Raw genomic sequence first — 16,424 nt, forward strand, 5'->3', positions numbered from 1 at the left:
ATTGAGTTTGAGAAGTTCTTTGTAGATCTTGGATACCAGTCTTTTATCTGTAGTATCATTTGCAAATATAGAATACTGTTGAAATTTAAAACTTCGTGAATGTCATCCTCTGACCTTGTTGAAGAACACACACCTCAGAAATGAAGAAAGAAGAACAAATTCAATTAATCAGATCTTTTTGAAAACCTTCATGATGGTATTATTGGAAAAATGGTGGCTACAGAATTTTTGTTTATTCAAGAAATGTTTTGTGCACCTATATTTCTACTTTAGGGAGTTATAGCCGTAAACAGCTCAAACTCCCTGTCCTCATATGGCTTCTGTTCTAGTGGAAGTGACAGAAAATAAACAGATGGAGATTTAATGTATTGCTAGATGGAGATAAGTACTATGAATACAGATGAATCAGGGAGAGGGAAATAAGATGGAGGGACACTATGTTATCTTATATGACACAGTTACAGGATGCTTGGCTGGAAAAAAAAATATATATATATATATATTTGAGTAGAAAACAAACTTCCCAATGCTCTGTGAAACCTTGGCTCTCCTATTTCTCTGACTTCACTTCATTTGATCTCTCTGCTCCTGCCTCCCCACTAGACCTAGAACGTGACAGTCAAGGTCTTTCCTCTCTGCTTGAAAAGCTATTACCCTGGTGGAGGCATAGCTCCCCCCTTCACGTCCTTGTGGACATTACTCAAAACTTGAGTTTCCAATGAGGCTTTAACAGGCTACCTTGTCTAAATGGCAGCACACATTTTCGTTTTCTTCCATCCTTGTATTATTTAGCTGCTCACTACACTCTCACTTACTGTTTTATTTATTTCTGCTTGCTCTTTGTTTGTGCTCAGCTTGAGAATATAAATCCCAAGAAGGCAGGAATGTTTGTCTTCCCTGCTGCATGGATAGCTTCTAGAAAGCTGCCTTATGTGTGGAAAGTATTAAACTAACTTTTTTTTTTAAAGATTTTATTTATTTATTTGACAAAGATAGAGACAGCCAGTGAGAGAGGGAACACAAGCAGGGGAAGTGGGAGAGGAAGAAGCAGGCTCACAGCAGAGGAGCCTGATGTGGGGCTTGATCCCATAATGCCGGGATCACGCCCTGAGCCGAAGGCAGACGCTTAACCGCTGTGCCACCCAGGCGCCCCTTAAACTAACTTTTGTTTGATATATAAATAAATATGATAATTATGCTATGGGACCATGTTCCTTGAAACTAAGCAGTAGAGGCAAGAAATTGGAAACCTTTAAAATAATCTTGTCATGACATGATGAATGCTGATAATGAGAACTGATAAAACAGATCTATGTTAAAAAAATTGATATAAAGGTGGAACTACATGCCCCCCGAAAAGAGACATAGGATCTATCATCATTAAAATTTTTAGTTTTGGGTTTTTTTTTTTTTTTAGCTGTAATGACTAAAATATTGTGCCACTGACAATAGAATAAGGGACACGTTGATGGCATTAGGATTAGAGATATGTTTTCAAAAACTGTTGTCTCAAAGAGCCCTGCCACCAGCAGCAAGATATCATCTTGTCCAATAAAGGACAAAAAATAGCTACAGCTTTTCCAATTCATAAATAGCAAAAAAAAAAAAAAAAGACAAATAATCTTGGATTGTATAATATTATTTTGAATTAAATATAATTCCACTCACTCTCACTGCACTCCCTAAATATTTTTCCAGTTGTCTCAATTATATGCTTTCTACATATATTCATCCATTCATAGAGTCAACAAATACCTATTGAATTATTTAATGAAGCTCATGGATATAACAGTAATATACTAAATGGTAACATCATGATTCCCAAAGTGCCCCCTTTCCTGAGTTAAAGTAAAAATCAATTTGGTTTTAGCTGAGTCAACAAAAAACCACCAGCAAAATGCCTAGCATGGAGTCGGATTTCAATAAAAGTTCCTATTAATCTTTTTTTATCACTTATATCATACCTGTATTTGATGCTAAGGTGACTATACAAAATTTTAAGCAAAGGAGTTTATAATCTTATTGGGAGTGTAAAGGAGAAAAAATAATTTTCCCTCTACCCCATGAGTTCTTGGCTAAGGATCTTGTACTAAAAAACAGATTAATAGGAAAAAAACCCACAAAAGCTGATTAACATGTATACCGCATGTTTATGTGGGAAATACTCAGGGAAAAATGAGTAACCCGAAGAGGTGGCTTAGAATTCTGACTTAAATACCATCTTAATAGGGAAAGTGGAGTAGAATGTAGGCCTCTCAGAGGAGAGGAAGTTATTTTTAGGAAAGATAAATGAGCCCTTAGTGGAATAAATGGGAGATGTAATAGTTTGTGGCAAAGTGTCTGGGTGTGGTGTTGAGTTCTATTCTCTCCTGTGACAAGAGTCAGTCCTCCCTGGTTGATGAAATTCCTGGGGATGGCACTAATGCCAAAGGAGCCTCTTTTGGAGAGTCTCTCTTCAGACAGATAAGGGTTGTTCAGAGAAATCTTCCTGTATTTGCTATTTTCAAGTATGTACATCTAAAAATAATCAATATGTCAAAGTGGCCCACTTTGAGGTGGCATGTTCTGCTACTTCTTCATAAGCTAAGACAAGAAACAACCATAAAACAACAGAAAAAAGAGTGCAATATATATATCCTCCACAAGACTCCTCAGGTAACAACAGCTAGTCAATATTCTTGCTTAGTTTCTTAACACTAGTACTGAAAAGAGGCTGATTTGTAGTATGTAAAGCAAAAAGAGATAGTGTTACCAGTTCTCTTTCTTCATTTTCCACCTATGGTGGCAAGGCAGGTTAATACTCATGATGTACGTGCGCCCATCCAAGGTTAGGATGAGTAATGATGGATGAAGCATTCATCTCTTCTCCTGGCCTATGTTTTCTCATGTGGCCCCTCCTAAGATTTGACGGGAGACAGGTGTACCATCAGGGGCAGTCCTCAGTGGGCCAACTCTCCAGCATCTTATCATACTGGCACCACTTAATGATGACTTTTCAGGCTTCTTTTCCCTCCTTCATGTCATTGGATATTGGACTGGTCTGCATATCCTCTCCGCCTCCAACTTGTTACATTAAAGTAGGCCTTACCTTTTACTTTACCTTTTTAAAACCTAAACAGTTCAGAGAGTTGAAGCCCAATTATTAGCTCAATTGCTTTATCTTAATTTTGGTAGTCAACATTTAGTTTTGCTGGGAAAAAAATGGGTTGGATTATATTGATCTTAAAAAGTCATCTGTGTTTTATTCATTTAAAGCAGAACATTCTAAAACAAAACATATTTTTAACGAATCTTGTCTTTTCCTTGTCTCCAAAAGTGAGAAAACCCCAAGCAGAACACATTTTTTAGAAGTTCATTGCAAATTAGAAAATTTTACATCAAAACAAATTTAAGTATACTATAGATACTTAATCTGATAAAATGTAACTGAAGTTGTCAAAGTGGGGGAATAAAAGACTTTCAATAGAGTATTTTGAAATTTGTTTGCAAGATTTTTCATAAACCATGGTGGTTTCCAATCAATCATGAAGGCCATGGAAGTCATACTTTATTTTCCTTGTTCTCATTAAGTTTTTCTACTCGCTGTTAAAATACAAGCCAATAACCCTTAGTCTTTCTCTGATTCTCTTTCTTACTATTCTTTAAACCTGTTTTCCTATTGATCCTTATTGATTTAAATAGTGCAGGCTCTCCACTTTACTAGGTAAACTCCCCAGCTATGTTTCTGACAAATTTGTTTAAACATTTGTTAAAGATTTTCCTTTTGCTCCTGCTGTGTATATATAGCAGCGCTTGCCAACGGGTTCCTCTTGCTTGCTATCTTAGTGCAAATGGTGCTCATGACTGTCTATGTTGTTTCCTCTCTTGGTGTTGATATACCTATGAGTGGGCAAAGGCTTCTCAGCCTCCTTTGCAGTTGCTCTAATAGATAGGTTTTATTATTATTATTTTATTATTATTAATATCACATGAGGGGATCTGAGAATTGAGTTACTTTGATGTTAGGAACCTAAATCTAAGTCTATGCCTAAATAAAAGCCCAAAACTGTGATTGACTTTTCATCCAATTAAGTACTGAAGATGTATTTCCTATATAAAAGCACATGATTTTAGGATGCATAAAGGATGTTAAAATGAGCTAAGAATGACTATTGGGTCACTGAAAATTCTCTTTAAATGTCCATATTTTTATAGAACTTTTATTCATCTGGAAGTATGTTTCTCTTTTAATGCCTATTCAGGTTTCTTTTTTTCTGTCAGGCTTGGCTAGAATCCTCTTCTATTTCCTATCTGAAGAGGCAGCCCATTTGACTCTGATATCTTTCATCATTCTTGAAATTCAGTTGCTAGGCTACTTCTTTTCCAGGCTGTAAAAACTGACTACAACATTTTCCATAAACCAACTGGAAAAAAAAATCCATTCCAAGTGGACATTTTTTCTCAAGTAGAACATTTTAACTACCACCACATTGGAATATGCCTTTGAGAATGAAGTGTCATAGATAGAGAGAAGTTTAAATTGCCATGGTAAGTGGACTTTCCTGTATCGTTTTCAATCTCTCTCAACATTAGTAGCTGTTTAGAGATTCATTTTCTGGGAACAGAAAATAAAATGCCTTTCTGCTTTATCAAGTTCATATAATCTGAACACTTCAAACATTCTGTTTTTAAAATGAGATTTCAATCATGTTTTTTAAAATTAATTCTAATATAAATACTCATACAGCTCTTGAGTAGGTGACCACTAGCAAAGAGATAGAAAATAAAGTTTTAAAATGAGTATTTTTACCATTTAAAATGAAAAGAGCACTTAACATTCTATTTTCATGCTCCCCTATTGCTCTTATATAAGTCAATGTAATATTCATTTGAGAGCTCAGGAAACTGGGGCAGAGAAAGGCTAAGTGACTTGCCCTAGGATGCTTAGAGTAGAATGGCCAGGCTGGGATTGAAACTCGGCACATAAATCTGAGACTGCATTTAGTTGATTGTGCTCCATTCCTTGTCTGAACAAATAGCAGACAATTGTAATGTTAAATCTAACATGATCAACACTTAAAGAAAAGTGACACCAACATGATTTACCACTTCTCCTAGAAATAAGCTACTCCCATTCAGCAGGTTAAGAGGTTTTGGAACCAAGATTCAATTTTTATGGTTACAAGGCTGTTGCATATTGGTACTTGAGTATACTGAATACTAACTCCAGAATCAGAAATCAAAAGCAATTTCTCAAATTATCTAGCTTACTTTCTCAGAGACATATGTTTTATATTCATATTTCCCATAACAGGGACACAGGTGACAGGTCTGAGCAGAAATTAGATGCTCCATATATATTTTGATTTTGAGGAATCAAGTTAGTGAGGGAAATAAATAAATAATTTGCTATTTCCTTCCAGTCTTTGTGTTTACATCTGTGCATTATATCCAGTGTTTATGTGAGTAGTAGTATAAAATTGTTACATGTGATATTTTAAAAAACAGTCATATCAGATATATCACTTCCAATATAAAATTGAGTTCTCTTTGTGGCTGTATCATCAGATTGACAATTTAGTGGCAATATTTAAACTGGAGATAAGAAGTGCTCAATACCTGGACTTGAACTGACTTTCTAATGTCCTCAAGCACTTGTGCAATGCTTGATAGTCCTTTTTCTGTATTTGGTAAAACTCAGATTTTAAAGAGCTATGTCCCATTACTCACTTTCACACTTCTCGGTTCTTACTTCCATTTTTAAGTTGTTCAAATTCCCTCCCTTTAGTGGTCATGAGGATACAAACATGTAGTAGGGTCATTAGGTCATCCTTTAAGACAATATTTTTCCCTTACAAGACATGAAATGGGGCATTCCATTAATAGATTTTATTTTTACCCTTAATTTAACCAACAGCAATCGAAAACAATTACCTTATGCATTGTACTCTCGCTTAGCATCTTCTTTTCTTCCTCTGTTCTCATAAATATTAACAGAGGTCAGATTTTCTGTCTATCCAGAAAGATGCCATGTCTAATTCTATTCACAGATACCCTCCTATTTCCACTAATTTTAGAAAATAAACGATAATAATTTATAATAAATAAAATAATAAATAAGTAATTGCCTGAAAGAGGGCAAAGACTATTGGGGTCAGCAAGGAGAAGATGTTTCTTCTACATATACACATACATTCTAGGTCTCACACATTGAAATCCAAATGGAGGAAGTTTGTGGTCATGGAGCTTCTGAAGAAGTGTTCTGTGAAGGAAGGAAGTGAATCTTGGTGCCACATGTCACCACGCTAGCTGCCTGCAGACTTGAACCACAGCACAGCTGCTTTCAGTTTTGCATAAGCTGATGGGAGTCAGAATACTAGAGTAATAATATCAAGAACTGTTCGCATTGGATTATGATAATTATAACCTGTGTATGGCATCCCCACTTTGTAGATCCTGGCTGCTTGACTCATTTTCTGTCATCGTCACTGAGTTTTTGAACACCACCTCACTGACAATGCACAGCTTATCTCTGGATCCCAGCTTTGCCACCTCAACTACTGGCCCCATGTTAAGTGTCCTCATTTCTTTTCCATTCGCTAGCTTATATCCTGTGTGTATAGTTGCACTGGCCCCTGATTGATACTCCAATACCAAACTCCAGACTCTCATCGGAAATCCTATTTCTTTGCTTTTCCTTATCCCTCAAAAATTGCCTGTACTCACTTTCTTCACTTCCTCATTTTCAGTTTTCTCCCACTGTAATTAGGCCTTCAAATACTCAAAGATCTCTTTAACTCTCTTCCTAGAAGATTTTCATCATTTTATTTTCACGTCAGGAGTCACTTCCTTTGTGAGGCATTCTCTTTTTCACCCCTTCTTTTTCTACCACTTTCAAAGGAGTCTCCCCCATTATATCCCCATGCCTGTTGTTCGTAGCACCTGTTTCTATTTAATGTTCTAATGTGTATATCATATATCTGTTATATTATTGTATTCCTCTTGTGGTTATTCCCTTCTGGGTGGCACGGGAATAATAGCAAATGGTCTCTGCTATTCTAGTTAATTTCTCTCACATTCCGTCCAACTCCGTAGACTTCACCAGAATTCCCTGGGGCTGGATTATTAGTGATGAAGCCTGTTTAGGTCATTCTAGATTAATTCATTCTCTTCTATTTTTTTTATGTTTTGTTATTCAATTTACTGAACAAAATAACCCTTTCTGAAAACCAGATTGTCCATACCTTTGGAGAAAAATATTGAAAAATTCACAAGGTCTAATTCTATTTGCCCATGCATCTTTCATTTAACCTCATAAAATCATGCTGGATATTTTATTCACATTATCAGGATTTTGAAAGTACATTTCTTTGTAAGGAAAGTGTGAAGTCCAAATTTAAATAAGCCCTTTCCTGAATTACACGCAAATACAGGTAAATGCATTTACCTTAATGTGAATGCTGATGGCTGTCTTGATCCAAGAAGGATGAGGAGTTCTTTGGTATTAACTAAAAAAGACTGGGTGTTGTAAATTGTTTGATCCTAATAAATGCTTTGTAGACAGGAAATATAGCATGAAATTGAATAGCAAAACTAAGATGAAGAAGGCCTTCATTACTTTATTAAGTAGCCAGTAGGAATGAGTCTACACAACCTTGAAAACCAAAGAATTACAAAGAAAGTATTTTGAAGTAGGATGTTGCATTTATATTGCAGAGGAAGATAGAACTAAGCCAGAATGACATCTCAGTGCGGTGATGTTTTCTCTCAGGAAATCTTGATCATCTCTCTCTCTTAGGATTTCTACTTTGCTTATCTGAGAAAATAAGTAACTATTCAAGTGTACATTTGTTTGATAGATTCCTTTAGAATGACAATATCATTGAGTGAACGAATTTTCTATTTTACTTACAGAATTTTCAGAATGCCTAGGGAACCAAGGTATTTCAGAATATTTTTAATACTTGAAAATGGATCAACATTAACATTTTAGGCAAAGGTTGTAAAAGTTACAAATCGATCGTTTGCTTAATCTCTCAGAGGACATTGTTGCTCTTCTTTGCTAGTACTACTATTGTGCTTTAACAGCTACTGAAAGGTTTTGTGATTTTAAAAATCACCAACAGCCAAAAAACAAAAAATCCAGTCAAGAAATGGGCGGAAGACATTAACAGACATTTCTCTAAAGAAGACTTAGAAATGGCCAACAGACACATGAAAAAAAGCTCCACTTGACTGCGCATCAGAGAAGTACAAATCAAAACCACAATGAGAGACTACCTCACACCAGTCAAAATGGCTAAAATGAACAACTCAGGACAACAGAAGTTGGCAAGGAGGCAGAGAAGGGGGAACCCTCTTACATTGTTGGTGGGAATGCAAGCTAGTACAGCCACTCTGGAAAACAGTATGGAGGTTCCTCAAAAAGTTAAAAATAAAGCTACCTTATTTCCCAGCAATTGCACTACTAGGTATTTACCTAAATGATAAAAATGTAGTGATCTGAAGGGGCACATGCATCCCAATGTTTATAGCAGCAATGTCCACAATAGCCAAAATATGGAAAAAGCCCAGATGTCCGTTGACAGTTGAATGGCTAAAGAAAATGTGGTACACACACACACACACACACACACTGGAATATTACTCAGCCATCAAAAAAAAAGAAATCTTGTCATTTGCAACAATGTGGAGAGAACTAGAGGGTATTATACTAAGTAAAATAAGTCAGTCGGAAAAAGACAACTATCGTATGATTTCACTCATGTGGAATTTAAAAAACAAAACTGATGAACATAGGGGAGGGGAAGGAAAAATAAAATAAGATGGAAACTTAGATGGAGACAAACCATAAGAGACTCTTGATCATAGGGTTCCTGGAGGGGAGGTTGGAGGGATGGGGTAACTGGGTGGTGGGCATTAAGGGGGGCACTTGATGGAATGAGCACTGGGTGTTCAGTGCAACTGATGAATCACTAAATTCTACCTCTGAAACTAATATTACACCATATATTAATTAAATGGAATTTAAATACATTTTTTTAATGAAAAAAACATTTAGGTCTGTGAGGTTTAAGAAAAAATTAAGTTTTTAAGAGAAAACTCTATCCTTGTCTTTTTGAAGTTTGGATACTCTATTTTGTGATGAACAGGTATATAAAGTAAACTCATTTTTAAGAAAACACCATTGTGGGAGCCTGGGTGGCTCAGTCCGTTAAGCGTCTGCCTTTGGCTCAGATCATGATCCCAGGGTCCTGGGATCGAGTTCCGCATTGGGCTCTCTGCTCTGCAGGGAGCCTACTTCTGCCTCTGCCCCTTTCCCTCTCTCTCTCTCTCTCTCTCCCTGTCTCTCATGAATAAATAAATGAAATCTTAAAAAAAAAAACATTGAATTTCTTGAGGTGATAAAAATAGCTTTAATTAAATAACAATTTTTTTTTATGTGTTCTAGATAGCCTTTTCTCTGACCCTTTTGTTATCCCATTTGCTTTGCAAAGTTGTTAGTGTCATTTGATATATGCACAGAATTTCTGTTGTTTTACAAAAAAAATTCTTTGCTCTAAAGACCATTTTCTTTGTAATTTGTGTTTTATTTTAGAGACTTAACTAAGTTCTCATTTCTTTTCTAAAACACATTAATCTCACCTTCTTGACTAAGTAGAATTAGTAGAAATAGAATATTCTGAAAAAGAACTTTGCTTTAATGTGAGATGAAAGGCAATGCATGATCTAAATAGTCAATAGCTTTTGTGCCTTTTCACAAAGGAGCTACACAGGGCAAAGTCTCCTACTTGCCAGTCAGGCATATCCAGGCTTCTCCTCTCTCCTGCTCTCCTCCTACACTCATGTGCTTCCTTTTCTGACACCCTTCCTATTCTCCCCTTCAGTGAGGGTGGTCCTTAGATTCCTTTTATCTTCTTCTTATAATATGTTTTCTACTTTGTAATCATAACCACTGTATCTCCACCAAAATCCTCAGGCAAAGTAAATTCCCATGGCATGCAGTCATCTGTTATGACATTACATAGCAGTTAATATTTTGTGCATCTACCCTTGAAATAGAAATCTTATTCAGGACTAAAGATTGAGGCTAGTGTCAAGAAAATATGAAATATTAGCCTTAATAAAAATGACATTAAACACACAGGTAATTCTTTATATCATGAAAGAACTTGCTCTTGATCATCTAGTATTATTAGCGCTTCTAATTCATTTAAAATTCTGATTTAACATATACAAGGATTTTTATTATATGGAGCATAATGCTATTCATAAAAATTAAAATGTTTAATAGTGCATTAATACGATTTAAAGCTATAGCTCTAAAATTAAAACAAATTGGGAAAAATCCAAAAAACATTTGGATATTTGCATTTATCAATATGCAATTCCACATTTTATTTAAAGTAGAATTGGCTCAATGAACACTATAATTTATACTCTTAAGTTACATATTTTGTATAACATATATACGCATCCTTCAGAGATACAGCAGGTTCCATTCCAGACCACCACAATAAAACAAATATTTTGATAAAGTGAGTAAAATAAATTTTTCAGTTTCTCAGTGAATATAAAAGTTATTTTATACTATACTGTAGTCTATTAAGTGTGCATTAACATTATGTCTAAAAGAACAATGTATATCTTAATTAAAAAATACTTTATTCCTAAAATATGCTAAACATCATCTGAGGTACCGTGAGTTGTAATCTTTTTGCTAGTGAAAGATCTTGCCTCAAGGTTGATGGCTGCTGACTGATCATGATGGTGGTTACTGAAGGCTGGGGTAGTTACTAAAGGCTGAGGTGGCAATTTCTTAAAATAAGACGACAGTGCAGTTTTTTGCATCCATTGACTCTTCCTTTTATAAATGATTTCTCTGTGGTGTGGAGTGCTATTTGATAGCATTTTACCCACAGTAAAACTTTTTTCAAAATTGAAGTCTGTCCTCACAAACCTTGCTCCTGCTTTATCAACTAAGTTTATGTAATATTCTAAATCCTTTGTTGTCATTTCAATAATCTTCACAGTCTCTTCACCAGGAATAGATTTCATCTCAAGAAACCACTTTCTTTGCTCATCCATAAGAAGCAACCCGTCACCCATTCGAGTTTGATCATGAGCTTGCAGCAATTCAATTCCACCTTCAGGCTCCACTTCTCATTCTAGTTCCCGTATTGTTTCCACCACATCTGCAGCTACTCCCTCCACTGCAGTCATGAACCCCTCAAACTCATCCATGAGGGTTGAAATCAACTTCTTCCAAGCTCCTGTTCATGTTGATATTTTGATTTATTGTCAGGAATCACAAATGTTCTTAATGGCATTTAGAATGGTGAATCCTTTCTGGGTTTTCAATTTAATTTGCCCAGATCTATCAGAAGAATCACTATGACACCTAGCCTTATGAAATGTATTTCTTAAATAATATGACTTGGAAGTCAAAATTACCATTTATTCATGAGCTACAGAATGGAAGTTGTGTTAACAGGCATGAAAACAACATTAATCTGGTTGTACATCTCCATCAGAGGACTTGAATGAGCAAGTGCATTGACAATGTGCAGTAATATTTTGAAAATAATCTTTTTGTGAGCAGTAGTTCTCAACAGTGTACTTAAAATAGTCACTAAGTCATGTTGTAAACACATATGCAGTCATCCAGGCTTTGTTGTTCCTTTTATAGAGCATATGCAGAATAGATTTAGCCTAATTCTTTAGGGCTCTAGGATTTTTGAAATTGATAAGTGAGCATTGGCTTCAACTTAAAGTCACCAGCTGCATTAGCCCCTAACCAGAGAGTCAGCCTCTCCTTTGAAGGTTTGAAGCCAGGCTTTGACTTCACTCTAGATATGAAAATCCTAGATGGTGTCTCTTTCTAACAGAAGGCTAATTCATCTACATTGAAAAGCTGTTGCTGAGTTTAGCCACCTTCATGAGTTATCACAGCTGGGTCTTCCGGATAACTTGCTACAGCTTCTGCCTTAGCACTTGCTGCTTCACCTTGCACTTTTATGTTTTGGAAATGGCTTTTTATTTAAACTTCATGACCCAACCTTGGCTAACTTCCAGCTTTTCTTTCACAACTTCCTCACCTCTCTTGGCCTCCAGAGAATTGAATAAAGTTAGGGCCTTCCTCTGGATTAGGATTTGGCTTAAGGGATGTTGTGGCTGCTTTGAGTTTTCTTTTATCCAGACACTAAGACTTTCTTCATATCAACAGTAAGGCAATTTTGCTTTCTTATCCTTCGTCTTTTTACTGGAGTAGCACTTTTAATTTCCTTCAAGAACTGTTTCTTTGCGCTCACATCTTGGCTGTTTGGCCCAAGAAGATAAGCCTTCCTCACCAAGCTTAGTCATTTCTAGCTTTTGATTTAAAGTGAGATATGCAACTCTTCCTTTCACTTGAATACTTCGTGGCCATTGCAGGATTTTTCCTTTGTGTGTTAAGTTTTTTATTTAAGTTCCTGTTAACATAGAGTGTAATATTAGTTTCAGCTGTACAATAAATATAGTAATTTAACAATTCCATACAATACCTGATGCTTATGCCAGCAAGTTACTGCAGGGTTTTTAATTGGCCTAATTTCAATATTGTGTGTCAGGTAAAAGGCTGCCTGAAAGGGAGGGGAGAGGGAGCGAACTGCCACGGGGTGGAACAGTCAAAATGCACACAATTATCAATAAAGCCATCATCTTATATGAATGTGGCTCATGGTGCCCCAAAACAATTATTAGTAACATCAGATATCACTGATCACAGATCATCATGACAAATATAATAATAATAATGGACAAAGTTTGATATATTGTGAGAATTACTAAAATGTGACACAGAGATACAAAATGAACAAATGCTGTTGGAAAAATGGCACCGATAGACTTGCTTGACTCAGGATTGCCTCAAATCCTCAATTTGTTAATAATGCAGTACCTGCAAAGCACAATACAATGAGATATGCCTGTATTTTATATTACTTGACAGGTAATTTTAATTCTTCATTGATGTTGCTTTTATTTTGGTATATTTATTCAGCGTGATTTCTGTTATATTAATTGTTTGACATGAACAATTAAAGAAATCTGATGAAATCTAAAGAGAAAAAAATAAACTAAAAAAACCTTATTGCCTTGGAGAAAATTATATTTTATAAAAATTAAAGTTTTCATTCTTCAGATAATAAATAAGGTATTCTAAAAATTGTATGCCTAATACATATCCTTTACTTTTCTTAACTGTACTTCTTGATTGTATCTGGAGGAAAATAATGTATTTGCTTTTTAAAAGAATTAACTTAGAAACTAAATTTATATATTACCAAGGAATACCACCACCTCTTTTCCAAAACTGACTTCAATGTATATCAATATGTTATATAATATTATATAACAGACTATTACAGTATAGGTATCTTCTTTTTTAGAGATCAAATTTATTTTGAGAACTAATTGAAATACAACTAAATAAATAACCAACAAAGTTCTAAGTAAAAATATTAATTAATCAGCTATATCTATACAATTCTCAATAAAAGTGTATTTTCTTCCCATAGGTTCTTTCAAATGCACTTACATTTTATTAAAACATACACCCTGAGCACTGATATCCTGCATCTTAGATAAAGGTACAGAAATGCCTTGTGATACATTTGGTCTCTGTGTACCCTAAAGAACAGGTTACACTTATTCCAAGAGTAGCTGCGATGTGCGTGGAATTTTAGGTTATAGACACCTGGGAGTAGTGATGAGCACCTTCAGAGTCTCCTTAAAAAAAAAGCTACTGTTAGAATTGGGCAAATCTGACTGAAGATAATATACATCCTAGAAACATCGCAGTTAGTTAAACAGCTCTAAAAAGCAGCACTGATGATGCGATGTGAGGGGTTTTGTAAGATTTTAATCAATTTTAATTTAATTTTAATTACACAGCAATAATTCTTTGAACACTTACTCCCATTATTCATAGGTATGTTGTGTCTTTTGATTTAAAAAAATATTGGTTTTAGTTTTGAATGCTTCTTTTCTTTCTTTTTTTTTTCTTTCTTTCTTTCTTTTTTTTTTCAGATGACACGAGAACAATATATACTAGCAACACAACAGAACAACCTGCCAAGAGCTGAGAATGCACAACTTTACCCAGTGGGGATTTATGGATGGCGAAAGAGGTGCTTATACTTCTTTGTCCTTCTGCTGTTGGTTACCATGATAGTTAACTTAGCCATGACAATATGGATATTGAAAGTGATGAATTTCACTGTGGTAAGTACCACCATGACTCTATATCTACTGCTTTTGGTTCAAAGATGATACAGCGCTGTTATTTTTATTTTTTAATTGAACATTATTTATCTTAAGCTTTATAAGGTTGTGTCTTGAAACTCCAAAGGGTGTCATATATTATTTTGATATGTATTTCATGACACACGTATGATATTTATTACTACCTGTCCTTTAAGTGTGGAAAATTGATATCATGAGATAGTATAGGGTACTGATTCATTAACAAGTTAGGAAACTTTTAATCTATAAGTGTGAACTATTGCTTGCTAAACCTGGTACTCTAGAAAATGAGTCTGTATTTTTAGAGATGATATTTTATATTAGAATTAATATTAGATATCACAAATACCTTTAAAATGCTTTACATAGAGTATTTACGTCTCTGTATATGCTTTCTGTGTAACACACTGCAAGATCAAATCTAAACCCTGGAATTTTTCATGGGCCACATGAACCAATGTCTGTAATTGTCACCAGATGGTGATTTCATTCTTTTGGAGTACAGATGTGGTAAATATAAGATATACCAGAATTAAATCGCTCTTTCATGAAAAGTAATAATTTAATAGCAAAATAATTATATAGCTCATTGATGAATTTTGCTTTAATTTATTGAATGTATACAATAAACCTATGAGCCTGGCTTATCTTGGAAAAATTAGCTGCTTCAGCAAAGTTTAGGTTAGCTCACTTTATATTTTCTGGCTAAATTCTTAGATTTCTCTCCTCTGCCTTTAAAGCTTTCTGCTTTTGCTTAAACACCTCAGATATCTTCCCGTTCAAGCAGGTATCTTCCACTTGCTGACCAGACCGTTATTATTCTTTAGAACTCTGCATCCTCAGGGACAAATGTAAAGCTGGCTGTTTAACTTCACTGATCTTTGTATATTGGGCTGCTTCTTTTTTTTTTTTTTTTAACTCTGCTGTCTATTGATTTAGCAAGGGTAGTTTCTTTCTGAGTTCACTAACATGTAATTCTAACCTGAAACAATCTCAAAAAGGAAAATGAGTGCAGCATCTGTCCATTGTGTAGGGCACTGTGGTTGTGTGCAGAAGGACCCTGGGAGAGCAGGTGGCCTAACCTTCCTGAAAGGAAAAACTAGAACTGTGCAAATCATAATAGAAGAACATATGCTCATGGAGAAAAATTAGCTGAGCAAGGGCTCCATTTCTCTGATACAGTGCAAATTTTGAAAGGTAATCATCAAAAAATCAATGAAAGGCAAAGAAAAGTTGAGCAGAACACAATATGTTCCAGGATTAGAGAAAATAACTATATCCTAGCAATGGATATGTGTTCAGGGTCTGTGAGCCTGTGTGTGGGTGGCTAGAGGTGGAGTTGGGTGCTACTAGGCAGATTATTGCTGTAAGAGACACCATGGTTATACATCTGAACCATTTCTTTGTCCTAAGAGTTGATTCCGTGCCCCCCCCCCCACCATTGAGGATATTTTGGCACAGATTACAGTAATTCTACTCCTAGTCTTTTAGTTCTAAGCTCTGCTCCTACGTTCTCTTACTAATGTCTGGGCTTCATATTAATGATTCATTTACCATATAGTAGGGGCTGGAGATTCCTTTATATGGTTTTGACTATCAGCCAAATGAGCAGTTGCTGACAGCAACTTTTTCAACCTCATTTTTCTTAACAAAACAAAACAAACAAAAATCACTGTGAAAGAGATAAAGAGTATAATTTTCTCCGAAGATTTGAAATTTCAAGCATTTGATTACCTCTACCAAAGAGCTTCTTTCTAAAGCTCATGAAAGTTGTGATCAAGTCTCTCACTTCAGGAGCCCTGATTCTGTCCAGTGACCAGGCCATGGAAATTTTCAGATTCAAGCCCTGTAAGTTTCTCAAGCATATTTAAATTAATTAAGAAGATAAACTTAAATGCATAATTACATGGCTGCATGCATCAGGCTCCCAATACCTTGCCTCATGCTGAGGTCAAGTCTGGATAAGCCATTCAAGGGAAGTAATTGAAACAATCACCTTTGTCCTCAGGATCCATGTAGGCCTCAGGGTTTCTATCACCTATGGAGCTATCTAATTTGAACCTCAGCTAGCCAAAATGTAAATGTCAAAATATTCCTGGGAATAATGAAAAGGAGTTTATTTCCATAGAAGTTTTGGTGTTCATTTATTTATTTCTTTAATT

General features: G+C 35.3%; 1 protein-coding gene across 1 annotated transcript in view; it reads left to right on the plus strand.

Moving 5' to 3' along the window:
* SGCZ (sarcoglycan zeta) overlaps positions 1-16,424 on the plus strand; it is a 1,089,907-nt gene that overhangs the window by 623,827 nt on the left and 449,656 nt on the right. Inside the window, exon 2 of the mRNA XM_034647674.1 lies at positions 14,047-14,241. Within this exon, the coding sequence (XP_034503565.1) occupies positions 14,047-14,241 (195 nt within the window). The remainder of the gene's footprint in view (positions 1-14,046; positions 14,242-16,424) is intronic.

The sequence above is a fragment of the Ailuropoda melanoleuca genome, chromosome 18 (genome assembly GCF_002007445.2).
Source record: "Ailuropoda melanoleuca isolate Jingjing chromosome 18, ASM200744v2, whole genome shotgun sequence".
Lineage (NCBI taxonomy): Eukaryota > Metazoa > Chordata > Mammalia > Carnivora > Ursidae > Ailuropoda > Ailuropoda melanoleuca.